The 27,155-nt window shown below is 47.2% G+C and overlaps 1 protein-coding gene across 1 annotated transcript; it reads left to right on the top strand.

Moving 5' to 3' along the window:
* On the top strand, window positions 1-18,950 carry DCAF13 (DDB1 and CUL4 associated factor 13). The gene is made up of 11 exons (XM_068161208.1): window positions 1-131; window positions 2,877-3,076; window positions 4,548-4,655; window positions 6,366-6,455; window positions 7,585-7,740; window positions 8,586-8,663; window positions 10,805-10,887; window positions 11,461-11,625; window positions 13,824-13,959; window positions 17,219-17,382; window positions 18,192-18,950. The coding sequence occupies exons 1-11, from the start codon at window positions 62-64 to the stop codon at window positions 18,277-18,279; spliced, it is 1,338 nt and encodes a 445-aa protein (XP_068017309.1). The 5' UTR covers window positions 1-61; the 3' UTR covers window positions 18,280-18,950.
* The last annotated feature ends 8,205 nt before the right edge of the window (window positions 18,951-27,155 follow it).

The raw sequence follows: 27,155 nt of genomic DNA on the forward strand, positions 1-27,155 counted from the left end.
CGTGGGCGCGCGGGGCCGCTCTTCCCGACGGCGCGGGAGCGGGCGCGTGTGCGGCGCGAGGATGCGGGTCAAGGTGCTGAGCCGCAACCCCGACGACTACGTGCGCGAGACCAAGCTGGACCTGCAGCGCGGTGAGCGGCCGAGGGAGGCGGCGGCGGCGGCGGCGGCGGCGGGGTGGAGGGAAGGCGCTCGGGCGGCTGTCCGCCCATCCCGCTGCTGAGCTGCCCCCGGCGCACGGTGCTAGCCAGCTGCGAGCCGCCGGGCTCCTGGCGGGCGGCGGTCTTCTCTCCCTTCCACCGCTGGGCCTAGCCGGGCCGGTCAGCGGAGGAGGAGGAGGCGGAGGCGGCGGCGGCGGTCACCTCACCGTGCGCGGCCCGCCCCAGTTGCTCAGCCGGCCATGAGGCGCTGGGGAGGCCGTGAGGCTCTGGGCTAGGGTAGGAGCCCTGTCCTCCGGCTTCTGCCCCGGCTGCCCAGCGGCTGCCGGCCCCCGGCGGCGGTGTGTGTGTGCGGGGCAGTCGGCTGCTGCCCTGCCGGCGGTGCGTGTGTGCGGGGCAGTCGGCTGCTGCCCTGCCGGCGGTGCGTGTGTGCGGGGCAGTCGGCTGCAGAGGAAGGCTCTCGCTGCCCTGCCGGCGGTGCGTGTGTGTGCGGGGCAGTCGGCTGCTGCCCTGCCGGCGGTGTGTGTGTGTGCGGGGCAGTCGGCTGCTGCCCTGCCGGCGGTGCGTGTGTGTGCGGGGCAGTCGGCTGCTGCCCTGCCGGCGGTGTGTGTGTGTGCGGGGCAGTCGGCTGCTGCCCTGCCGGCGGTGTGTGTGTGTGCGGGGCAGTCGGCTGCTGCCCTGCCGGCGGTGCGTGTGTGTGCGGGGCAGTCGGCTGCAGAGGAAGGCTCTCGCTGCCCTGCCGGCGGTGTGTGTGTGCGGGGCGGTCGGCTGCAGAGGAAGGCTCTCGCTGCCCTGCCGGCGGTGTGTGTGTGTGCGGGGCAGTCGGCTGCTGCCCTGCCGGCGGTGTGTGTGTGTGCGGGGCAGTCGGCTGCCGGCCCCCGGCGGCGGTGTGTGTGTGTGCGGGGCAGTCGCCTGCAGAGGAAGGCTCTCGCTGCCCTGGCGGCTGCCGGAGCCCGGCTCCGGGCGCGACGGAGCATGGCCTAGAAACGCTTCCGAGCACGAGTGCGGAGTTAGTCACCGTTCTGGTCCCCCGGGTTGACGCTTAGCATTGCCTGGGTTACTCTTGGCAGTCATTTCCACTTGCTGCCGTTTCTTGCCTGCGTTCGACAGCTTTTCCCACTTCTTGCATATCCCTTACTCTTGTACAACGCTGTAGCTGCAGCGGTGTCTGGTAGCTGGGATGCTGAATTCCGTGCTCTGGGCTGTGCGTCCTCTGTAGAGTTGTTGCTGCACAGTCGTCTAGCTTCACTTCTAATGTAGGCATGAGGTTTAGTTTCTCCCTAGTGTCAGAAGTACAGTTTGTAGAATGGCCACCCTTCGTCAGAAAGAGCAGGGATAAAAGCCCTGGATGTGCTACAACAAACCCTTCTGAGCAGGTCAATAGACCTGTTTGGCTGAGTGAGAGGCAGGTGGCCGTGCTGTGTGAAGCAGCAGCATCATAACTGACATTGTCTCCTTATAACAGGGAAAAATGTTATGCACTGAGACAGTAGCTGAATGAATCTTAATTTTCTAAGTGGGGTTTTGTGTGTGAGCTGTTAAATTCTCTGTCATAATGCAGACTCATACCCAGCTCCATTTAATCTGAGATGTTACAGGGTTTGATGTGCATCAAGTAGCATTTGGAAACTAGCAGACTGAATTGGGGAATCATAGAATTGCTTTGTTTGGAAAAGATGTCAAAGATTGTCATGTCCAGCCAACAGCATGAGAGCACTGTGTCCTGAAGTGCCATGTCCACATGCACTACCTCTCTGGGCAACCTACTGCAATGCCTGACCACTCTTTCCATAAAGAGATTTCCCCTGATATCCAATCTAAAGCTTTCCTGGCACAATTTCAGGCCATTTTCTCTTGTTCTACCACCTGATACTAGGGAGAAGAGAGCAAACCCTACCTCATTACAACCTCCTTTCAGGTGGTGTTGGAGAACAATGAGTTCCTGTTCTCCAGACTAAAAAAAAATCTCAGTTCCTTCAGTGGCTCCTCATAAGACTTGTTGTCCAGACCCTTCACCAGCCCTTAATAAATATTAATATGAAGCATCAGCTCTTAATGAGAGATCTGTTGTTAGTTTCTGTACTGACTTTTCAACCTTTTTGCATGAAATGAAATGACAGAGGCAAAAACCAGAAGCATAATGTCAGTATCCACTGTCTTCCTTAATCTATTGCAAGGTGATCTCTGCACAAGCAGATGCAGAGAGACACTTGCTTGAAGCTTGTTGGATGTAACACTTCTGTCTGGGAAACCAGATAGAGAGTTAGCAGAGGACCCAGGGTGGTGAAACTAATGAGTCTGATTTCTGAGCCAGGGCTGGCCTGCAGCAGAGTGAGCATGAAGAGAGCTGGGTTGCCTCTTTGCATGTCCATGTAGCTGTGTCCTTTCTGTGTGTTAAGTTTAGGGGTAGGAGTTTATGGAGTGTTCAGGGTTTTTTTTTGTTATAGTTCTTGTCTTCTTAATAGCAGTTAGAAGTTACCTGCAGTTCATTCTTTGTTTTACCTTCCCTTGGAAAGGACATAAAATCATTTCAGAGTTATTCCAGCCTTTACTAGCTTCACTTGTTAGGTGTGCTCACTAATGACCTCACAGACCTATGGCAGGACAGGAGGAGCAGGAACAATCAGAAGTGTGGCAGAAATCTCCCATGGCAGAAAAATCCAAGAGAAGAGCTTCTGAATTCACCATGATTTGCTGATGTCTCTGTTACTCTTATTGCAGTTCCCAGGAACTATGACCCTGCACTGCATCCGTTCGAGGTGCCACGAGAGTACACGCGGGCTCTGAACGCAGCCAAGCTGGAACGTGTGTTTGCAAAACCATTCCTTAGCTCCCTTGATGGCCACAGAGATGGAGTTAACTGCATGGCCAAACACCCAAAGAGTTTGTCAACAGTGCTGTCTGGAGCCTGTGATGGAGAGGTAAGCTGCAGTTACAAACCACAGCAAACAAGGTACCTTTCTTCCTTCTTTTCTTTCCTTCTTTTGGCTGTTTGGTTTTTTTTCTCCCCTTGAGAAGTTGAACTGCTGCAGAGTAATGAGATTTCTGAAGTCAGATGAGCTAGAGGGAAGAGGCACATAACCAGAAACATTTTGGATCCTAATGTATCATATTACTGAAGAGATGGCAGCCCTGTCTTTGCTTGTTTTACATAAATATTACAAGTAGCAAGCAAGGACACTTCAACTGGAGTCAGCTGCAGAAAAAAATGGCCTGTTTGCTCTCTTCTGTGCCCTCTCTCACCCTTCCATTCTCCATTTCATGGTTCTCCTCTATTTTAACAGTGTCTGCTGGGTAGCTGCTTGCTTTCTGCTTTTCATAGTTACTGCATGTATCGTGGAGCAGTGTAAAGGAGATGAACCTTTTCAGAGAGGAGGGGAATAAATCAGTGTGAAATGTTGGCCAGTTTTCTTAGCTGCTGAGGGAGCAGATAAAGTACTGGCTGCTGCAGATACACTCTAGTGTAAAAACTGACCTCCTTTCTTTGTTTTTCAAATGGGCCCTAAACCCCTGTGAGAGGCAGGTGTCTGTGTAAAGTGTAGTACAGCAACTGAAACTAGACCAAAGGCTTTTTGCCTTAAGCTTTTCTCTTCAGTGGGGTATTCTTTTTGCCAAAAATGACCACTGCTGCTGTCTCTTAGTTCAGAATTCTAGTTCAAAAATGGGGAAAAGCAAAAATGCAGTGAGTGTAGAGCTTGGGTTGCAGGAAGGGGCATGAAAGAAGGAGCAGTTTAGGAAAGATGTTGAGTTGCTGGAAGGTGTCCAGAGAAGGGCAACAAAGCTGGGGAGGGGTCTGGAGCACAGCCCTGGGAGGAGAGGCTGAGGGAGCTGGGGTTGCTTAGCCTGGAGAAGAGGAGGCTCAGGGGAGACCTTCTTGCTCTCTACAACTCCCTGAAGGGAGGTTGTAGCCGGGTGGGGGTTGGTCTCTCCTTCCAGGCAACCAGCACCAGAATAAGAGGACACAGTCTCAAGCTGCACCAGGGGAGGTTCAGGCTGGATTGTAGGAAGAAATTCTTCCCAGCAAGAGAGATTGGCCATTGGGATGTGCTGCCCAGGGAGGTGGTGGAGTCACCATCACTGGAGGTGTTCAAGAGGAGCCTGGATGAGGCACTCGGTGCCATGGTTTAGTTGATTAGGTGGTGTTGGGTGATAGGTTGGACTGGATGATCTCAAAGGCCTTTTCCAGCCTGGTTAATTGTAACTAAATTAGAAAGCTGCACTTCTGGGTTTTATTTGTTTTGAGGAAGGGGATGGTGGAGTCAGGGTAACGCGCTTCGGCCAGCCTTCAAGCTGCTTCTGCCATTTCCTTGCGACATGTGCAGTCTCTTGGTACTTGAGTTGTGGGCTGTAGGATACTGAAATGACAAGAGAATACCTTTCTGGTTTGCACAGGTCAAGATCTGGAACTTGCCCAAGCGCCAGTGCGTTCGCACTATCCAAGCCCACGAGGGCTTCGTTCGAGGCATGTGCGCTCGCTTCTGCGGCACCTCCTTCTTCACGGTGAGCAGTGTGTCTCTCCCTGGCAAAGCAGAGCCTGCTCAGCATCTGCTTTCCACTCAGCATAGTATCCTCTGCCATGCACTAGAGAAATACTGTGTGAATACATTTATTCGTTTGTCAGTGAACCTGGCAGCTCTGTTTCTGAAGAGTGTGTGTGTGTCTGTCTGTGTGCTGTGTTCTGGGCGTTAGGAGTGTGGAAGGGACAAACACCAGCAAATTGCTCACAAATGGTCATGTAATTAAAACTTGAGTAACTCATGGAAGTGGCAGATTATGTTCATTGAAGAATGTGCAGATGCTTTAAAAAGCAGCCATTTGCATATCCCCTGTGATTAAAGATTACCTGATTAAGTCTAGGTAGTTCCATGGCTTCTGTTAACCACAACTAAGTCAGTTGCATGTAAACCATCTGAAAATAATATACCTTCCTGCTGGCATTAAAACAGTCCTAAGGTGATGGAGTAAGAAGAATTAGTTTTGAAGAGTGTCCTGAGATTTTGCTTCTTTTGAGCTAGCCCTTGAAGGTCATAGTTGTACATTTGAGTTCACTGCTGTACATCCATCTTTCCTGAAGTGCCATAGCAGGTCATGAGGACAGTAGTTAGGATGGAGGGGAGGTCACAGTGAAGATTTCTGAGTGATTCCAAATCAGAAGCCTCTTTTGACAATCCCTCCTCCTCCTGAAAATGAAAAGGGAAGAAGAAGCAGTAGTAATGCTGCCAGGAGAGGAAGTTAAACTTGAATAGCTTCTTTTTGACCATCATGCCTGATCCAGGTCACTGCACAGGCATGCAAAAGCTTGTGCTAGCATAGTGCAAGAGGTAGCATGGCATCAGGAGCAGCCAACTGGATCACCTGAGCTGGAAAGTACCTTTTGAGTGTTCACATGCATATCAGAATGACATGCAGAAGACAAGTTGCATTTTAGGGTGGTGTTTGATTAAGAATCACAAAATGTAGCACTGAAAAACAGTCACCATCCCAGCTCTTCTTTTCCCTATTTGACCCTGGGAGTCTCTCTTCTGGAAACTGGGAAAGATTTGTGGATTGGGATAAAGCCAGCTGAACAAGTGAATGAAGGGTGGTGGAGGAAACAGGGGAGTGTAGGGAGGTAGTCATCTCCTTCACCAAGCAGGCAGATCCCCCGACAGTCTCTGTGCATCAGCCTCTTGGGAGGCCAGCCTTTGCCTCCCCTTTCCTCTGCTCCCTGAGTTTTATTGCTGAGCATGATGTTACATGGTGTGGAACACTCCTTTGGGCAGTTCAGGTCCTCTCATGCCTACATCCCCTCCCTTTCTGTTGCCCACAGCTAGCCTGTATACTGCTGGGGCAGGCAGGGATGATGACTGACAGAGTTGAGAGGAATAATGCCTTGACACTGTGCAAACACTGTTCAGCAGTAGCTAAGACAATGGCTGAACCAGTCCTGATACAAGGCATCATAAGGGCTCCTGCAAAGAATGTTAACTCCATTCCAGCCAGGTGATGTATGTGTAGCTTCTCAGTTCCCAGTGAAATACTGTGATGAGGAGAGCTGGTCTTCAGCTTAGAGGTCTAAGAGGGATCTGTGACTAGGCAGAAGAGAGTGGTTTTCTGTGTCATACATCACTCTCTTTTGAAGGCTACCTGCACTGAATTGCAAAGCACAAGTAGTGGGAAGCCCAGACTGTGTTTACATAACACTGTATGTGCTTTCTGCAATATCTCCAGGTTGGTGATGACAAAACTGTGAAGCAGTGGAAAATGGAGAGCCCAGAATATGGAGAGGAGGAAGAACCTATTCATACAATTCTTGGAAAGGTAGTAAATCCAAGTTCTGATTTTTCCCACAGCCCTTCTTTCCAGCTGATTTTGAACCAGTTCTTACCTAGCTTTTAAAGGAGGAGAAAGCAATAATTTGGTATCAGCTGTTATCATAATGGGTTGTAAGGTGATGGCATAAATTTTATAGTGGCACTTCTAAAGTATGTTCAAGCCTTCATTATACTTAGCCACCAGAGGCTGCCCAGCTCTGTCTCTACTAATAATCCCTTCCCTGTGAACTGGTCAGATCATTCTGTAGTCTGTGTCTCTTCAGATGTGTGTTGTCTGCAGGAAATGAAAAGATAATTATGCCACTACCTTGCAGCCATTCAATATAAAATGTGAACTCATTTCTTCTAGACAAAAGCAGGCTAAAATATATATATCTCAGCACTTCAAGTTTGTGATAAGTTTGCTTGAAGGACAACATTAAATCCCTGTTTTTAAATGGGCATTTTGAAACTCTTTAATTGCAATGTCTATAGGATCTGCTCAGGTCCTCACTGAAAAGTTGTTGTTGTATCCTTAAAAATTCCCACTTGCTCTAAAGTCAGCCAGGACATTGCAAATGGGCCACCCCACACTAGATCAGGATGGCCAGAGCCTCATCCAGCCTGGGCTTAAACACCTCCAGGGATGGGGCCTCAACCACCTCCCTGGACAACCCATTCCAGGGCTTCACCACTCTCATGGGGAAGAACCTTCTCCTCACATCCAGCCTGAATCTCCCCACCTCCAGCTTCATTCCATTCCCCCTAGTCCTATCACTACCTGAGATCCTGAGCAGCCCCTCCCCAGCCTTCCTGTAGCCCCCTTCAGATACCGGAAGGCCACAATTAGGTCACCTTGGAGCCTTCTCTTCTGCAGACTGAACAGCCCCAACTCCTTCAGTCTGTCCTCATAGGAGAGGTGCTCCAGCCCTCTGATCATCCTCGTGGCCCTCTTAAAAGATTTGCTCTCTGGTACCAGAGGTGACTTGCTTTAGAGTCATGTAAATGAGTGAATACATGACAAGAGTTTTTATGCAATGACTTGTGGCTCTTTGTTGTGACAGAACAGACTTGCATATCGATCTGTACAATTGTTGGTGTAACTAGTTTTGTTGTTTCTTGTTTTCCTTTTAAAGACTGTGTATACAGGAATTGATCACCACTGGAAGGATGCTGTTTTTGCCACCTGTGGCCAGCAAGTGGACATTTGGGATGAGCAAAGGACAAGTCCCATGTGTTCTCTGACGTGGGGGTTTGATAGCATAAGCAGTGTAAAATTTAATCCCATTGAGGTAATGTTTCTGTTACATATTGCAAACCACTGTTTTGCTTGAGCTGTGTAAGGCTCTATCAACACCATCTTTAGCAGCCTTTTCCAAAGTTAGATTTGGATATGTGTTATTTGTGGGGATGTATACATGTATTTGTATGGCTATATGTGTTACTTGTGGGGATGTATACATGTATTTGTATGGCTATATGGATATGTGTTACTTGTGGGGATGTATACATGTATTTGTATGGCTATATGGATATGTGTTACTTGTGGGGATGTATACATGTATTTGTATGGCTATATGGATATGTGTTACTTGTGGAGATGTATACATGTATTTTTCTGGCTATATTACTTTGGAATATAGCACTGTATATTTTAATACTGTTTTCCTTTTATCTCTGGAGAAGAGGAGGAAAAGGAGTAGGACCTTCTTAGTTCTGCCCACAGCTATACATATGCCCTACCTCAATCATACAGTGAGCAGTTATGTGGCTGTGGAGCTCTTAACCTGTTCCACTACTGCTCTCCCTGTGGTCAACACATCTCCCTGGGCAAAACAGTTGCATTTGATCTTCTCAAGCAGTTCCTATGTACCTCTTGGCTGAGCTGAGTCTGTTCATGAGGAACTACTTGTTACTTTTGAAGCAGAGTGGACTGGGTGAGAGGGGAAGCTATTCACAATGTTTGTGCTGAATAATTAGCTGCATATAAAGACCAATGAACGTGCTTCCCTGACTGAACAGGGATCTGTTTAGCTATCAGCTTTGTGAAGCAGGTTAGGAATTTAATGGAAACTGTTAACTGTACTCTAGGAGTGTAGAGAAGACCACATACATGGCTTTTCTTTGCCTTTTTCAGACGTACCTTTTGGGAAGCTGTGCTTCTGACAGAAATATTGTGCTGTATGATATGAGAAAGTCAACTCCATTAAAGAAGGTAAGCTCTGTCCATTTAACAGGAGGATACAGCACTAATAATTGTACTGAACACACCAATAGTCTGTAATTGTTGGTGATGATGAAAGGAAGCTCTGAACTGTGACTTCACTTGAGTTTTCATCCTCTAATTTTGAGTCTCTTAAGGGCTTTGAATGAATGTTGGGATTTGAAGCAGGCAGAGTTAGAGGAGGCCTTTCCTGCATTCAGACGGGCTGTCACGCTCGCTCTGTTGTGATTCTTGATAAGGTGCCTGACCTGACAGCAGTTTCACAGTAAGAACTTTGTGTTCCTCTGTTGCATTCTGTCTCTGTATTTAATTTTTTATCCCTTGTGCTAGAAGGAAACAAGGTAACTTCTAAGGCATTTCCTTTCCACCCTTAGAGAGCCTTGCTCTGCGCTTGGCAAGCTGTTCTGGTTTTTGATGGGGACAAACCCTTCCATCTGCACCTAGTAGAAACATTCAGAATTGCAGTGCCATCAAAATGGTGTTTGTGTGTGGAACTCACCAGTGTCCTGTCTCTGTGGTTTGAAGTCTTAAGTTTCAAAGAGTGATGGATAAGAGGGTGAGCTGCTGCCTAAGTGCAAAATAAAAACTAGTCTACAGAGAGCTGGGAAAAGAGGAAGGGAACTCCTGCTACATTTTATTACAAGTCAGTACCCTTTAAAACTCAACTTGTTCTTGTGCAGCCCCACTCTGGTCACAGGAAAGCTTAGACTGTTTTAGTGATAGACTTCAGCATTTAAACAGTTGACAGGAACTGTGTTGTTCCTTTTGCTTGCAACAGTGGTAGCAGTTCACTTCACCCAAGTACCTTGCAGGTGGTAGAGGAGGACAGATAATTACTTGGGTGATCTGGTTTTGCATAGAAGTAAGCTCAAAATCTCCAGGCTGATACAGTGTGAGTGAGTGCTCACAGTTAAAATAGATTAACTAAGATAGCCAAGTCTTCAGGGAGATGACAACTTTGATTTGTCTTAATAGGTACTTTTTCTTATGAAATTACTTAAGTGTGTCTACAATTGATTTAAAAAGCAGTGTCAGAAAGATGGCTCTGCTACAGGCTTAGATAGTTCTGAGATGCCATTATTTACATACCTAAGGCATTTAGATCACTTCCATATGTAGATCACTTCCAGCCCAGGTTGCTTTACATGTTTGTTATAGAATATAACTAACCATAGAGAGAATCCTTTTCGTAGGCACTATTTTAACTCCCAAGTGTAGGGCTTGAAAACTTGGCTAAAGTACAGTGAAGCAAGATGTGGAGCAGGGACTCTGACCAAACATGACCATTTTGGGGGAAAAAGATTCCTCCCTGTCTCCCCTTCTCCTGTAGGGGCCCAGCTGCCCCCCAGGATGGAGGCACCAAACACAGAGCTGCTTAATGCCTCTTCTCTAGTCCTCTGTTAGCAAAGTAGAAGGGTCTTACTAGGCTGTCATCAACTGCCTTCCTCCCACTTCAAGGCAAACTGGCCTCTAGCTATCTGCTTACTATCAGGAAGCAAATCTTTATGAATGTGTAGCAAAGGATTCACTGCTGAAACAGTGATAGTGGTGAGTAAACTGCAGCACAGTGACTTTTACTTCCATTGCCTTTAGCACTTCAAGGAGAAATGGCAGCTGTCCTGGGGAGTTCATGAACTGCAATTAGAGATAAGATAGCAAAGGGATAGTGATAACTTTGAGAGCATCAAAGTGTTACACTTGCTTTGCAAGTGCTGGTTCACAGCATCAAGTAATGATTATAACCCTTGGCATAACCATTTAATTAAACATTCTTAGAGGTTGCTTAACTGGAGGTTCCTGTAAATATGATGGAGAAGTTAAACTCTTCAGAAGTTCCAGGTTTGTGTGTTGACCAATAACATGCTCCTGTTGTTTACCTCTTAAAGGACCACTTAGAAGAATTTGCTTCTGAGATGTCTTACAGGGGAAGATTTAATTGCCATGTAGCATAAAGCAGTGAGTGTGTGATAAGGGACAGGAAGTTCTTGAGTTCCAGTATTGTCATGTCACTATTCCTCTGCCATAGTTCTGTCTAGACAGTGCTTGTGTCCAGGTGTGTGAGCAGCTTTGGACTGTAGCAAGTATTTTACTGCCTGTAAGAAGGCAGCAACATGTCAATAAATGTCTTTCAGGTGATCTTGACCATGAGGACAAATACACTGTGTTGGAACCCCATGGAAGCTTATGTATTCACAGCAGCCAATGAAGATTACAAGTAAGTGTGACCTTGTTTTTTGCTAACCCGCTGTTTCTGATGTTGATCTGGATGATCTGTCATCATGCTAAAAATAAACTTTTTAACTGCTTCAACTGTAAATTGGATGCCACCAAATGGGAACTGCACAGTAGACTGAATTACTGGGAGTTCCCAGTATGGGAATACCTAGAAACTTGGCAGAGTTAATAGGCTTGCTTCAGAGCTGCTGCCACGTTGAGATTATATACCTGTGTCTGAAGGTGAGTAAGGGAGGACGCTGTGATGGTTGGAGAAATGCTTGGTCAGATGATGAAGGGAATAGTGAAGACTGTCTCAGTTCTTTGACATCATTTTGACATCCCAGGCTAGCACTGTTCTCTGACAGTAAGCAAGAAACCTGGGTCTGATCCAAGGACTAAAGCATTTTCAAGCCCTGAACAACGCATCGCTCTTCACTGTGCGCAGTTTTGAGGAGCCCCTCTGCGCTATGGGGCTGTCCTTAAGTGTAGTGTGTGTCTGATCAAGTCTTCAGCACCCATGTGTGTGCTGAGGAGTTGTGCAGACACTCAGCTCCTGGTGTTTGTCTCCAAGCCTATACACTTTCGATATGCGCTACCTGGAGTCCCCTATGAGGGTGCACATGGACCACGTCTCTGCTGTCCTCGATGTGGATTATTCGCCCACCGGCAAGGAGTTCGTCTCTGCCAGCTTTGACAAGTCCATCCGCATTTTCCCTGTGGACAAAGGGCACAGCAGGTGAGTGATCTTACACCTTTCTCTCTTGCTGCCCTTCATTCCTTTCCCCCACAACGCTAACTTTGCCAGACCAGCTCAGCTGGAAGCAAATGGAAGCTGTATTTACAGGCAGAACTACAACCTCCAATGGAGTGCAATGACCATGTACAACATACACACACCTATTTACAATTAACAAACATGAACCCCCCCCAGTCAGAGGCCAGGGAAGCTGTCCCTCTGCCCTCCCCACCCCCTGTCCAAAAGGGAGAAAGGAGCAGAGAAGTAAGTAGCTGTTAGAACGTCACCAAAAGGTGAGGTAGAAGCAGATTAGTATTTCTAGAGAAGAGAAGCCCCCAGAATGTTTTGGTGCTACCAGTCTTACAGCAGATATTTCTCCAATGGAATCATGTAGAATTATCTCTGGTTTCTTTTTCACACCCAGTAGTGATCTATATATGTTTTTCTGCTTGAAATCCATAACAAAATTTCAAAGGCATAAGCCTAACACTACCACACCCAGGATTCTGAATTCATTCATTAACATCTTCACTGGGGCACTCACTTCCTGTGAATATTGAAGTCTTGCTCTCTCTGTAACTTGAGACTGGCAGGTCATGTAAACTGACAGGTGATGAGAGGAGAACTTGCCTTCCTGGCTAGCAGTACTTAGGCAGTTTTGGGTTGAAAGGACAGTGGATTCTTGTTCTTGGGTGCACTTTTGTATTTGACCAAAATGAATCCCTTATTTCATTGTTTTTAGGTCCCCTTGTACTGCACCTGTCACCATTTGTTTGCAGTGCCTTCCAGCACTGTAGCATTTGGTTTTTGAGGGGCTTGCCTCCCTCCTGTGTGGACCATTGCTAAAGCCATAGTGTGAAAAGCATTGTTGTGTGAATTCCTGTGTCTGGGGCAGTTCTGTCCTGTTTCACCCTGCTTATTAGCTCTTGTTCATTACTTTTTAAACCAGGTTTTCATCCATGTGACACTGCTTTGTAGACAGTTCACTGTGAATTAGTTTTCCCTGCAAGATCTCATAAGGCAGAGTATTAAATGTGCTGCTGAAGTTCAGATTACATCTCCTGCCTCTCCCTCGGTATTATATTTTCTTTGCTAGTTTGAAAATTTGAAGCAAGTTATCAGATCTGGCTGGGATCATTTGTTCTTCATACACCTGCCTTCATTATTTTCAGTTGTCAGGTCTTCCTTTCTTCTTTTTCTCCCCCCCCTCTTTCCCCTCCCTTACTCTTGATTTCATTTTACTATTAGTTACCTCCCTCTCCAACCTCAGCCTGAAGGCTGCTACTCGGCCGATGTGTGCACAGTGCAACTACTTGTCTTAAGATATTTACTACAGACTGTTCCTAGATTGTACTAATAATTGAGAGGGGCTGTTGACATTTTCCTTTCTATCTAATGTACAGACAGCTGTAATTTCATTTTCTTCTTGTCTTGCAATAACACTTTAAATGTAGCTGGGTATTTCAGCTCCTTCGTGGGTTTGCTTTGGTTGGTTTTATTTAGTTTAAATTCTTGTGTTATTAAACATTGTGGTTAACTGTTCTGGGAGAGGAGAAGGCTCTGAGGAGACCTTGTTGTGGCCTTCCAGTATCTTAAGGGGACCTCCAAGAAAGCTGGGGAGGGACTTTTTAGGGAGTCAGGTAGTGATGGGACTGGGGGGGATGGAGCAAAACTAGAAGTAGGGAGATTCAGATTGGATGTTAGGAAGAAGTTGTTTCCCATGAGGCTGGTGAGAGCCTGGCACAGGTTGCCCAGGGAGGTGGTGGAAGCCTCATCCCTGGAGGTTTTGAAGGCCAGGCTGGCTGTGGCTGTGAGCAACCTGCTGTGGTGTGAGGTGTCCCTGCCCATGGCAGGGGGCTGGAACTGGCTGATCCTTGAGGTCCCTTCCAACCCTGCCAATGCTATGAATAGTATGCATTTCCCATTGTGTACCTGTGGCATGTTTTGCACAGTTAATCTGCAGCTATTCACTGTCATTTCTATGAAAGCACTTACTGAAGAGCTGCTTACCCTCGGTGGTCTGTTGTGAGCCCACAATTCATTTCTCTCTGTAGATGTAAGCTGAGCACAGTGTTTAGAAAAAGTCCTTTAAAAAAACCAACCACCACCACCAGAAGTGGAAAAAAGAACTGCCTTGAAGGGAATGCTGCCTGTGGGGTGGGAGGAGTGGTGCTAGATGGTTGCTGCCTTCGTTTCAGGGAGGTGTACCACACCAAGCGGATGCAGCACGTCATCACCGTGAAGTGGACTGCCGATAACAAATACATCCTGTGCGGCTCCGACGAGATGAACATCCGCCTCTGGAAAGCCAACGCCTCCGAGAAGCTGGGAGTGGTAACAGCTGCATCTCGCCACTTGCTTTTTGTCCCAACAGCTAGGTGGTTGGGGCTCTTGCTTCCTTTCACACTGAACTTCTAAAGTGGTTTCTAGAACAGTTGTAGTTTGATATTGGTGTTTAATTGGAAGCCTGAAACACGTAGTAGGGAGGGATGTGAAAAGATCAGGGGCTGGAGCTCCTCTGCTGCCAGGCCAGGCTGAGGGAGCTGGGGGTGTTCAGCTAGGAGAGGAGAAGGTTTTGGGGACACCTAATTGCAGCCTTCCAGTACCTGAAGGGGGCTTCAAGAAGTCTGCAGAGGGACTGTTTGCAAAGGCCTGCAGTGACAGAGTGAGAGGCAATGGTTTGAAATTGGAGAAGAGCAGGTTTAGGTTGGATGTTAAGAGGAAATTCTTCGCCATGAGGGTGGTGGAACACTGCAACAGGCTGCCCAGGGAGGCAGTTGAGGCCCCATCCCTGGAGATATTCAAGATCAGGTTGGACAAGGCTTTGAGCACCCTGATCTCGTGGAGGATGTCCCTGCTGACTGCAAGGGAGTTGGACTGGATGAGCTTTTAAGGTCCCTTCCAACCCAAAGCATTCTATGGTTCTGTTGTCACTTACACTAATCAATTTCTGTGCCTCACTACTGCTGTACAAGGTGACTTTATTGGGCTTTGGCCTTGCTTAATATTAACAATAATCATCAGTTGTAACTAGGTAATGTTTCACATCTCCATACCTTGTGTGCAGTGTGTTCAAGCATGATGTAATTAAATTCTTGAATTTGGCAAGACAGGGACTTGGACATTAAATCAGTAACTGAAGCTGCTGTAGTTGATAATTGTCTTTACTTAGTGTTTTCTTTTTAAAGCACTGTGAAATTTCATTTGTCAGGTGTTTAGGGAGAAGTTGTTGCCAACAAGACTTAGGAGTGGAATCTTTATGGCTTAATCACATTCTTGGATATACCTTAGGGATGTTGCTGGGATTCAGACAGCTCTCAGTCCTTGTTCAATCCAGCCTGGGGTAGTTCCTGTGATTTCTGGGTTGCCCCTCTTGGTGGCTGTTTCTCAGGTTCCACTGTTTTTCCTGCTCTTCCACTGTAACTGCTGCCTCTTTTTTCAGAGGGTTGGTGTTTTTATCTTCACAGACATATGCTTGCTCATTTCAGACAGGTCCAGTTCTTCCATGCTCTGTGGCTATTTTTTGAGCACTCCAAATATTCAAAGCTGAACACTCAGTAGTTCTGTCAGAAGTGTCAGAATATCCTAAATGCTTAGTTGCTTGGTCTGCTGTTTTTCCTTTGCTGAGGAGATTTGATTGAGTGACTCATCCAAAGGTCACTGTATTTCTGACCTAATGCTAGCATCTTGTAATACATTGTATTTTAAGGTGGGTATTTTTGGTGGGGGTGGATAGAAAGCAGCATTCTGAAAGAGGAGGGAAAATCTTTGACTATTATTTTGCCCTTTGGTGAGTACCTAGTGCTGGTTTTAGCACTGCTGAGTTCCCAGGGAGTTACAGTGACTATGTAGTGCTTCTGTTGTGACTGAGGAGCATTCATCCAGTTGGCAAGTTGTACTCTCTGAACTGTGGCTACCCCAGCAGCCATCAGTTCTGACATGCATGTTTCTTTTGGTTTTTAATGTATTTGGCATTGCACTCATTATTCAAAACCAGTGAAACATTAAAATAAGAGTAGAAGTCTCTGGAGGAGCCAGAGGCATGCTGTGTCTCCACTGGCAATTAAAGCTGTGTGGATTCACACAGGGGCAACAAAACTCAAATCTCTGTTGGACCTACTGCAGAAATGGCTTTTAAATAATTAGAAATAGTTAGGAGGGTTTAATGAATGTTGATTGTTTATTCTGTAGGACTTGGTTTTTGTTTGGCAGACAGTCAGTATCTAGCTCTACATGTCCAGAAGCAAAGGCCTCAACTAAACAAGACTTTCAAGATCACAGGGTGCTGGAGTGGCTTGGGTTCTAAGGGGCCTTTAAAAGTCATCTAGTCTAACTGCCTTGCAATGAATAGGGAGATCTTCAACTAGATCAGGTTGCTTAGAGCCCTGTCCAACCTGACTTTGAATGGGGCATCTACTGCCTCTCTGGGCAACATGTTCCAACGTTTCACTCCACTGTGAAAAATGTCTTTCTGCCTGTCTGTGTAGCACAGTGCACATAAAAATGGGACCAGGCTCAGACATAGTCACCTCTTCACCTCCATCAATGTTTTTAACAAGATATCCTGGCTGTATCTTTAACTTACAGATTCACCTCTTGTCTGTGGAATCATCAAGGTTATGCTAAATTGGCAGCAGTTTGCTGCCCTTAAATGAAAGGAAAATCGTTGCATTTCAATTAAAGTAAAAGCTCTTTAACTTGGATGAATGGGTTGTCCGTGGTGTGAAAGCTCACTAGGCTGAGATGCAGCTGAAACTCCCAGGGATCTGAGCAAATCCAAAACACACAGAGGCTGACACTCCTTGGGAAGCAGCACTTGCTTTAAACAATAGGGCAGACAGAGCTTGTTTTGTGTTGATAAGTAAGCATTAGGAGCAGAGGAAACATGCCTAGTGGGGGCAAAATGCTCTGGAGGTTAGCTGTCAGGAGAAGGCATTTCTCACTTTCAGTGTTGCTAGTGGTGGCTCAGAGACAGCATTAAACATGGATAAAAGACTCCAGTGGTAATAGCAGCTCACCTGTTTCATGTGCTTGTGATACTAAGGTATTTTTAGCTGCCTGCTGGAACTCCCTGTGTGCCATATAGTCAAGCTAATGCTTGAAATCTGGTACATGCACTGTGCTTCCTAAAGGATCAAGGCACTGGGTGAGATTTAGGCCACCTACAGAGCTGTCTGTAGAGCTGTTCATGAAGACAACTCATTTATAGCATTTGTACTTACACTAGCTAGTGATTAAAATGCCTTCAGATCTTTGTTTCACAGCAAAAGTTGATCATCATCAGAGGTTAGGAAAGGAAGCAGGGTCTGATCAAAGAGGTTTTACTGTCAAGCTGTTTCTGTTCTCTCCTCTTTCTCTACAGCACACTTAAAATCTGATTTCCCCCTCCCACCCCGGGTGTAACTTTGAAACTGATCATGTTTTGTGTCTTGAGCTTTGGGATCTTGTTGAAATTGACCTACCCTATTCTGAGCCTCCCCTTGCTCCAAGGAAAACCATTGGACTTGAAAGCTGAAGCTTGGCTCTGTGGAGAGAGCGGTGACAGTTACATCTGTGTGCTTTCATACCACCCCTGTCTGTGTTTCCCCCCTAGCTTGCTCCACGGGAGAAGGCAGCCATGAATTACAACCAGAAGCTGAAGGAGAAGTTCCAGTATCACCCAAAGATCAGACGCATCGCTCAGCACCGGCACCTGCCCAAGAGTATCTTCTGCCAGATCAAGGAGCAGAGGATCATGAGGGAAGCTCGCCGCCGCAAGTACGTTATCCTCCTCTGCCTTCGCTCTCTCTTGGCCCTCCTGAAACACATCACTGCAGGGCTGTACAGCAGTGGATGGGAGTGACAGGGCTACAGTGTGGGCTGTACAAGTGTGAGCTACCTCTGACATCTGAGTAAGTGATCATCAGCTACTGGCTGCTGGACATCTGACGATCAGGGAAATGCAGACGAGTGCCAGTGAGGGCTGGCTGCTTCCCAGATGTACCTTAAGAGTAAGGAGCAAACACTGTGTTGGAAGGAGGGAGCCTCGGTGGTCTGCCAAGCATGATGTGATGCAGCATTGCAGTGGAATCAAAGTGGGCTGGTTTGGGTGTGCAGAGGTTTCTTGGCTCTGTTTTGATGGTTTTTTGTGTGTGGCTTTGGTTGGCTTTGTTGTGCTGTGGGTTTTTTCCCCCCAAAGCCAGACTCCAGGATGGGAGTTTTCCATCACCTGGATCATTGCCATATTGGAATTTCTAGGAGCAGAAGGTGTCATACTTTGTAGCCATTAATTTAACAGTAGAACCAAGAGGTGGTGGGGTTTAGTCTTCTTTCTCTGCTGAAAGACTCTACAAACTTGAGTGAAGTTGGTTTAAAACTTTGGTAAACGAGCCAGTTTTGGTTTGCAGAGGGACAGTCCTCCTCCTCCAGGGAGGGAGATCACAGCTCTTGATGAATAAAAGCACAACAAGTCTTGGTTTTTAAAGATGCTAGGCTATCTCCTTTAGTAGCTTAGGGGAAAACTAGTACTAGTTAAATCTTTCATGCTGACTACTGAGCTTCACTCTCCTGTTTCTGTTTGTTCCTAGGGAGCTGAATCGTCGTAAGCACAGCAAGCCAGGATCTGTGCCAGTGGTGTCGGAGAGGAGGAAGCATATTGTGGCAGTAGTGAAGTAATTGTGCTCACCTCTACAAAGTGCCACAACAAAAGAACTCTTCTATTGCCATTTGCCTGTCTGATGTCAGTCCAAGGCTGTGTATTGCAGTGGAGTTTGGCCCTTTGAGATAAGCCAAACCCTTGGTAGCTGGTGGAGGATACCTGTACTCCTGATCCTATTCCTTGGTGCCATTACTGCAAAGGAAGGACAAAACAGATTGAGCTTTGTCAGAGGCAAAAAGCCTGCCCCATCAGAGTTATGACATCAGCTGTCCTTTTTCTGCTTGGTTTGCCTTTGGCTTACAGCTAATAAAGTGAGCAAGTGGTCTGAAGGCAATGGACTAGATCTTGATTATTCCACCTGACAAATGTGCTGCCTTACATTTGTTCCAGTGAAATGTACTTTTCTTTAACAGGAATTCAGTGGGATTCTCAGACATCTGTAAACACTTCTCTTCTGACTTAAATACTCTGTGACTTGGCAAAACTTGAGACTGTGGGAGCTGCAGATCTGTAATGCCATGCTTGAACAAATATCTTTTCTCTTTAGTTCTATTTAAAACTGTCAAAATGTGGATGGAAGACTGATGTAAAGTGCATAAAGCACAAACTTTTCTAGGTGAGGGTCACAAAAAGCCCTTCTAGGTGAAGTTGATATCTTGTAAATAAAAGCAAGCTTCACATTGCACAAGGTGCTGTAGCCCAGAGTTCTTTTACTCTTTGTCTGGGAAACAGAGTTCTTCTCTTCTAGCAGAGCAGAGTTACCTCTTTGCTTAAGGTGATCAAAACTCACCAGGCCAGAAACACAAGGTACATCATGCCCTGAAGTGTTGCTTAACAGCCTCTGTACTAAAGGATTGTTTTAAGCCTTTGCAGCACTGTATGCACTGCACCTATGCAGACTGTAACTACATTCTCCCCTGCCCTGCATTTATGCACACCAAAAAGACCAATTTTCTGAACTGGGATTGATGTTTTTAGTTGAACTTTTTGTTTGATCTGGCAGTTGAGCACTCCGAGCACTTGCCTTCCTCTAACTCCCTGCTTAATGCACCTACTGCCACTAACAGCCATATGCATTTCTAGTTCTTACTCTTCCCCTTGTCTGTTCCAGCACTGATTGGGCAAGATTCCTGCATTACCATGGCAGAATGATGGCTTTTTGGTGATAAGAGTCTATAAGGTACCTTTCACTCTCTGCATCACTTAGCTTATGGAGTGAAGCAGGAAGAGGAGCAGATCTGAAGAGCTCTGAGTAGGATGCTGAGGAGCAGCAGAACAGATCAGGGAATAGGCTGATGCTGGCTGTGTGCCTGCTGTGCTAATACAGTGCACTCTGTGCCAAATACAGTTTACTTCCTTCCTGAAACAGAAAGTTGAGGGAGAATGTGCAGTGCACAGCATGGCTTGTGGCACAGCTGTAAAGTCCTGCACAATTTGCAAGACCACACTCATCTTCTGGAAGGTGATTAAAAATGTTCAGGCTTGCCAGTGGAGCTTGAGTTGATGTAGTTGGTGGTTGATGGGTTGAATCATGATAACCCCTGGTGGGAGCAAGCCCTGCCACTTGGAGTGTGACAGTTTTGGTGCAGAATTCTGACTGTAACTAGAGAGCTTTCAGTTCTGGAGAGAATTTGGTTACAGTGTGGTACTGATGTGGGGCTCTCCTGCAGGATCTCTTTGTGTACAAAGACCTTTGTGTGCTATTGCTTTCAGACAGTGCAGCAACTGAAAGGATTAGGGTTAGCTGAAAATGTTGCTAGAGAAACTGTGGTCACATGCTGCAAAAAGGAGGTTTAGACTGCTCAGAGCCTGTGTATTTGGGTATGAAGAGCTGTTCCATATTCAGGGGCAGTGGTCTTGTACAGACTTCTTAGTCTTGTCATCAAGTGGAGCACTCTTAGCATCCAGAAGGATCTGTTGTCCAAGTTAGGTGTAGGCTGTGGCTTTCTGGTTGGAAGATTTGGAATTTTGCAGGTGGTGGTCACAGTCTTTCAGAGGCTGCCTGGCCATGGATTTGTGCTGTTGGGCTAGCTGCTGTTGGTTTGTCCCTTTTGGAAGCACTTGCAGTTGCTCTCCCAATACTTTCTTCAGCTGTGCACCAAAAATATGATCATAAAATCAACCAGGTTGGGAAAAAACCTCAGGGATCAAGTCCAACCTAATACCTAACACCTCCTGACAACTAAACCATGGCTCCAAGTGCCACATCCAAGCCTTTTCTGAACACCTCCAGGGATGGTGACTCCACCACCTCCCTGGGCAGCACATTCCAATGGCCAATTACTCTTTCTGGGAAGAACTTTCTCCTGACCTCCAGCCTGAACTTCCCCTGGCACAGCTTGAGACTGTCCTCTTGTTCTGGTGCTGGTTGCCTGGGAGGAGAGACCATCCCCCACCTGTCTACAACCTCCTTTCAGGTAACATGTAATGCCACAATGCCCAGGGTAGGGTGGCTGTTTTAATTGAGTGGAGACAGCTATTTATTTTAGGAGACCTTTCTCCCATACTTCAGACATGGATGTTATGATGCAGAGCTTGGCTTGGTTTGTAATGAGCATCATGATGTGAAAGGTGGCTTGTTAACTTGTGAATGTCTAGCTTTGGTGCACACAGAGGATACTTAGAGCAGCAAAACCAGCAACAAGTGAACACTGTCTGGAAGTTCCTGTCTGCTGCTACTGAGCATCACAAAAATCTAAGAACATCTGAAGGGGAATGAATGAAGTTCTGTAACTAAGTTTCTGCTGATAAGTTTGTGGGAAACCTGAGGAGCTCCGTGTTTGGCCAGCAGAAGATGGGATGCTTTTGAAGAGGGGCTCTGATTATAACAGAAAAGACTGATGTGCTCACCTAATCCATCTGGGGCCTTCAGAAGATGTGTGAGGTATTCAAGGACAAAATCCAAGATCACAGTTCAAATACCACCAACTAAAAACTGCTGAAAGTCTCATTCTTTGCTATATCAAGTGAAAACCAAGCAGACTTCCTCTGAGTCTCAAAAGATGTTCTTTATATACAGGTTGAAACAAGGATTTCTTTTCAAAGGTGTTTACTGTCACACTGACTTTAAGCTGAGCTGCCATTTGTCAGTGCCTTGAAAGACTGACCTGGGATCTCTGGGGGTTGTTTAGCCTGGAGAAGAGGAGGCTCAGGGGAGACCTTATTGCTGTCTACAACTCCCTGAAGGGAGGTTGTAGCCAGGTGGGGGTTGGTCTCTCTTCCCAGGCAACCAGCACCAGAACAAGAGGACACAGTCTCAAGCTGTGCAGGGGGAAGTTTAGGCTGGAGGTGAGGAGAAAGTTCTTCCCAGAAAGAATAATTGGACTGTGCTGCCCAGGGAGGTGGTGGAGCCACCATGCCGGGAGGTGTTCAAGAGGGGATTGGATGTGGCACTTGGTGCCATGGTTTAGTTAGTCAGGAGGTGTTGGGTGATAGGTTGGGCTGGATGATCTCTGAGGTCTTTTCCAACCTTACTGATTCTGTGATTCTAAAGTGGAAGGTCTTGGGCTTTGAAACTTTTCTGGTGTTAATGGTAGTATGGTTGGTGATTGCACTGTGTCCAAGTCTGGAGCCGCTTGGCAGGTGCAGATGGTGTGTGCCCGGTGGGTAGGTGGACGTGACCAGGAGTTTATAGCACGTTGCATTGTGCTTTTTCTACTTGCAGGGCAAACCCAAAGATACAGCAGCAGACAAAGGAGCACTGCTGATTATTAAGAAGATAAGTTGATGGAGATGGTATTTTGCCTGTCATTGTAAAAATGTGATTAAACCCCACAAGACGACAGAAAGCCTCAGATTTAATATAGATGTAGCAGCCAGGCAGGACTGGCATGCTTTAATGACTGACACCCCAGCCTCCACCTTGTCTTCAAGCAGAATGAAATTATTTGAAGGCAAGGCTGTTTTCTAGGAGCCTGGTGGTAGAAGAAATTTTTTTTCCCCCAGTGTCCTGAAACACAGAATTAATTTACAAGACACTGCAGAAAGCTGTCAGGGATGAGGCACAAGTAAATGGAAGGAGGTTGTAGCAGGTGCCCTATACCTTACTTCTAGGAAAGGCTATGGCACCAAACACCTGCACAAGGCAAAGTCCACTAGCTCATGACAGAGCCAAACCTTATCCACATCTGCAAAGTCTCAGCCTGTGCTCCTGCTTTGAGTCTCTGCCAAAGCTCCCTGGGTAGCAGCATTTGGTCATTCCTCATTTCTCTGCAGAAAGGGGTTTGGTGTTCTTCTGCACTTGGAGTTCTGGGGTGGAGCTGGAGCAGTATTTCAGGAGGAAATTCTTGTAGTTTTGGAGCTGTAGAACTGTTTGGAGCAGAGGATGACAGATTTTCCCAGCACTGCACTTTTCTTCTGGTTTTGTCTTCTTCCCATCCCTGCTTCCCTAAATAGCACCTGAGCAGTTCTTGCTTTCTCTGTGCTCACCATTGACTTGGCCACATCACTTAGCTTTTGCTAACCCTAAAGCATCAATACTTCTTCCTGGAGGTTATTTCTAGTGTGTGTTCTCTGGTGGCACATTACCCTGAATCCCTCAAAAAGGAGGGTTTTTAAGATCTGGAAGACTTAGGGTCACTTCAGTCCTGTGCAGATGCCTTTGAACCTAAATGATGCTGAAGAAAAAATGTTTCAGTGTAAAGGTGACAGAGCACTGGAACGGGCTGCTCAGGGGGCTTGTGGAGCCTCCTTCTCTGGAGATACTCAAAACATGCCTGGCTGTGTTCCTCTGTGATCTGGCAGAGGTGATCCTGCTCTGCCAGGGAGGTTGGCCTGGATGCTCTTTCCAGGTCCCTTCCAACCCCTAACATTCTGTGATTCTGTGTGCCCAGTGTTTGGGATGTGTTAGGGGAAAGGAAACCTGGTTGCAAAATGCTTGGAGGATGAGAGGAGAGCCAAAGGGGAAGGATTATTGCTGGAATATAAGAAGGCTTTGCATGCTGGCCAGAGGGTGGGGTGTGGCCTGGCCAGAGCTGGGGGAGCTGCAAGGCACAGATGAGAAAGGAAGGAGCACATCAGCAGTTTCTCACTCGGTGTGAGTGAAGACCACAGGGCAGAATCAATCTCTCCTGCGCTATGGAATGTAAGGAGGAAGATCTAAAACGCCGACGTTTGGGGTTTTCCCCCCCACAAATGGGAGAATCCAGCGCTCAAGTCTGAAGGCAGAAGATCCATTGGCTCAGCTGGGTATCTAAAGGTATCATATTTATAGACCAGCTATTTCAGGAGTGGAGCCTGTGTGCTTTTGCATCACTTAAGGCAAAATATAACCTTGGCAAACAAAACCCCTGGCAGTATTTGCCGTTGCGTCACCCTCAAGTGAGTATTCCACACCAGGAAACGTTAGGACACGCCTGATAAGCCACTGCTTTTACATAATCCTGTCAGTTATGGCTGTCCACTGGCTCTGCTACCTTATCTTGAAGAGAAAACGTTCACTATCACAAGTTAAGGCGGCATGGAGTAGGTAACTGGATTAGGATACTGATGTCAAACTGGGGGATAAACTTAATGCAGTAATTGGGTGTCTAAAGGTGATTTGAAACTAAGGTTGAAGCAGAGAGGGGTGGGTGGGTTGGTTGGTTGGTTGGTTGTTTTTCCCCCAGGAATAAAAAGCATAAAAATGGGAATCTGGCTCAGTAACAACTCCTTAGGTTATGGACAATGTGTAGTAATTTGCTTCAGCAGACAAATACCTTTATTCTGTGGGAAGTCTTTTATCTGGCTGCCCGAGACAGAGTTTTGACTGAGCTCTGTAGGTTGAAGAAATGTCACAGTGAATTTTAGACTGAGTCGAAATCCAACTGGGTAGTCACACTAAGTGATACATTTATGGTGGGAGAACAGAGCAGAACTAACACCACCCCCCAAAACCCCAACCAACCACACCAAGCCAACCACACCAAGCCAACCACACCCCAAAAAGTGTTAACAAAAAGTTATGTTAAAATGTTTGGTAAACCAAAAACTTTCTTCACAGGATGGGGAAAGCTGAAGTAGTGTGCAGCAGCAGGATGCTAAGCTAACCAGTGAAGTCTTTCAGCAAGAGATATCTGAAGGAAGAATCTGCAGATGAGTCAGGTTCTCATTTTGTCTCTCTTAATTCAACATGCATTTTGTACCAGAAGTGTTGAGAGCTCAGCTGTTTTACACTGCACTGTCAGAAGATGATGTCTTCACAGGCACTTCTGGCAAATTTTCATGCCAAACCACTGCTTCAGTGAATCCTTGGCTGAAAAATGTCCATCTGGTTTGGCTTGGGGGATGCCAAAGTTGCGGTGTCTTGGGCCATGATGTAAGGATGTGCCCGGTTCAAGACCTGAGCCTGCTTTATTCTCTGTCCCTCTGGGTAGCTGAGGGGAATGCCAATGCTGAAAGCAGTTTTCCATCCATTCCTTCCTGACCCGCAGGTATATGTTTAATGCATAGCTACAAAAGACTTCTGGCTTGTTGTGGAGGGCGTTAGATTTCCTGCTGGAGGCCAGCCATGGAAAAGCAAAGGCTTTCCACTGGAGTCATTTGCTCACAGCTGCGATCGTGCAAAAGCTGCTGCTTGGAAAGTGAGCTAAGAACACTCCTCTAGACTCCCCTCTTCCAGAGCACTGCTGTCAGCTGAGGTCACGCTGGCTTTCACTGCCTTTGGTGACTTTCTGACTTCAAGACATTTAATGAACTCTGACAGTTCACAGGATGTGAGGGGTTGAAGGGACCTCTTCAAGTCCACCCCCCTGCCAGAGCAGGACCATAGAATCCAGCACAGGGCACACAGGAACACATCCAGACAGGGCTGGGAGGTCTCCAGAGAAGGAGACTCCACAACCTCTCTGGGCAGCCTGCTCCAGGGCTCTGGGACCCTTATAGCCAAGAAGTTCTTCTTCATGTTGAGGTGGAACCTGCTGTGCTGTAGTTTCCATCCATTGTCCCTTGTCCTGTCACAGAGCACAACTGAGCAGAGGCTGTCCCTGTCCCTTCCTTCCTGACCCCCAGCCCTCAGCTATTGATAGACATTGATCAGATCCCTCTCAGCCTTCTCCTCTCCAGACTAAACAGCCCCAGGGCTCTCAGCCTCTCCTCACCAGGCAGTGCTGCAGTCCCTTCAGCATCCTTGTAGCCCTTCCTTGGACTCTCTCCAGCAGATCCCTGTCCCTCCTGAGCTGGGGAGCCCAGAAATGGAAGCAATATTCCAGGTAGGGCTTCACTGAGGCACAGTAGAGGGAGAGGAGAACCTCCCTTGATCTTTAGTGCATGCACCTTCTCGGTGTCTCCTGGAGGCAGGTTCCATTAGCAGTGTCCAGACATACATGTGCATGACCTGACCACAGAACTCTGCTGCCTGGAAGACCTCTTGCCTCCAAAACACAGTAAATTCAGTATTAACTCCAAACTCACTGGTTAGAGATCTTGGCTTCTCTGGTGTCTTAATGAAACCCACCACATTTTCCTGGGTATTGCTTGGAGCTGCTGAAAAGTTCAGAAATCCTCTTGTGAAAGCTTTCTGAAAGCACAGCCGAGGTGTGCTTGTGTGTGCTGTGTGCTGCTGCTGTGCTTGGGCTTGTTCAGTGAGAGTGAGCAGCCTGGGAACTCGGGCAGCACCAGCTCAGGCTGCCAAAGGCAGTCTGTTGTTCTTAGAAGTGCCTGAAGACGCAGTGATGCCACAGTTCCAATGCAGCGTGAGGAGGCAGGAGGTTCTGAGGAGGGCTGTGCTGCTGGCTCAGTTTCACAGTTGCTGGAAGGGTCTTTGAGGTAGCTCTGGTGAAAGCTTTCTCTTGGTTTTGTGCAGGGCACTCATTCTCTTGTGCGCAGCCTCAGATGCAGGACATCCCTTGTGTTGCCTTTGAGCAGATCTGATCTGGTTTGCCCTGCTCTGTGTCTTTCAGCTCATTTTCAAACTCCTTTCAGCTGTTTTTTAAGTAGCTGTTTTTCTATTTGGATTATCCAAGTGGTTTGGTTTGGTTTGTGGGGTGGTGGTGGTGTGTGACAGGGCAGTTTCAACATGCAGTGAAAGTCTCCTCCCTCCCCTTTGTTGGTGTTTTGGTTTGTTTTGGTTTTGTTGGTTTGGGGTTTTTTACTAGCAGTAATATTTTCTCACCTGCTTTTGATTAATTCCTTCTAGCTGTGATTGAAATCACCTAAAGCTCTTTTTGGTCAGAAGACAATCCCCGGGTGCCCCTTTTTCCTGCTTGCCAATAGGATTGTCTTTCCTTCCTAAACATTTGTTCCCTTTTTCCTTTTTAGTGGCATTTTGGCCTGAGAGCTGGGCAGGTTGTGCTTTGCTGGCCTCTCCCTGAGAGCTGGGGAGGTTGTGCTTTGCTGGCCTCTCCCTGAGAGCTGGGGAGGTTGTGCTTTGCTGGTCTCTCCCTGAGAGCTGGGCAGGTTGTGCTTTGCTGGTCTCTCTCTGAGAGCTGGGCAGGTTGTGCTTTGCTGGTCTCTCCCTGAGAGCTGGGCAGGTTGTGCTTTGCTGGCCTCTCCCTGAGAGCTGGGGAGGTTGTGCTTTGCTGGCCTCTCCCTGAGAGCTGGGCAGGTTGTGCTTTGCTGGTCTCTCCCTGAGAGCTGGGCAGGTTGTGCTTTGCTGGTCTCTCTCTGAGAGCTGGGCAGGTTGTGCTTTGCTGGCCTCTCCCTGAGAGCTGGGCAGGTTGTGCTTTGCTGGCCTCTCCCTGAGAGCTGGGCAGGTTGATCTTTGCTGGTGTCTCTCTGAGAGCTGGGCAGGTTGTGCTTTGCTGGTCTCTCCCTGAGAGCTGGGCAGGTTGTGCTTTGCTGGTGTCTCTCTGAGAGCTGGGGAGGTTGTGCTTTGCTGGTCTCTCCCTGGGAGCTGGGCAGGTTGTGCTTTGCTGGTGTCTCCCTGAGAGCTGGGCAGGTTGATCTTTGCTGGTGTCTCTCTGAGAGCTGGGCAGGT

This window comes from Melanerpes formicivorus, unplaced genomic scaffold (genome assembly GCF_026170545.1).
Source record: "Melanerpes formicivorus ecotype bairdi unplaced genomic scaffold, bMelFor1.0.p_v2 SCAF_56, whole genome shotgun sequence".
Classification (NCBI taxonomy): domain Eukaryota; kingdom Metazoa; phylum Chordata; class Aves; order Piciformes; family Picidae; genus Melanerpes; species Melanerpes formicivorus.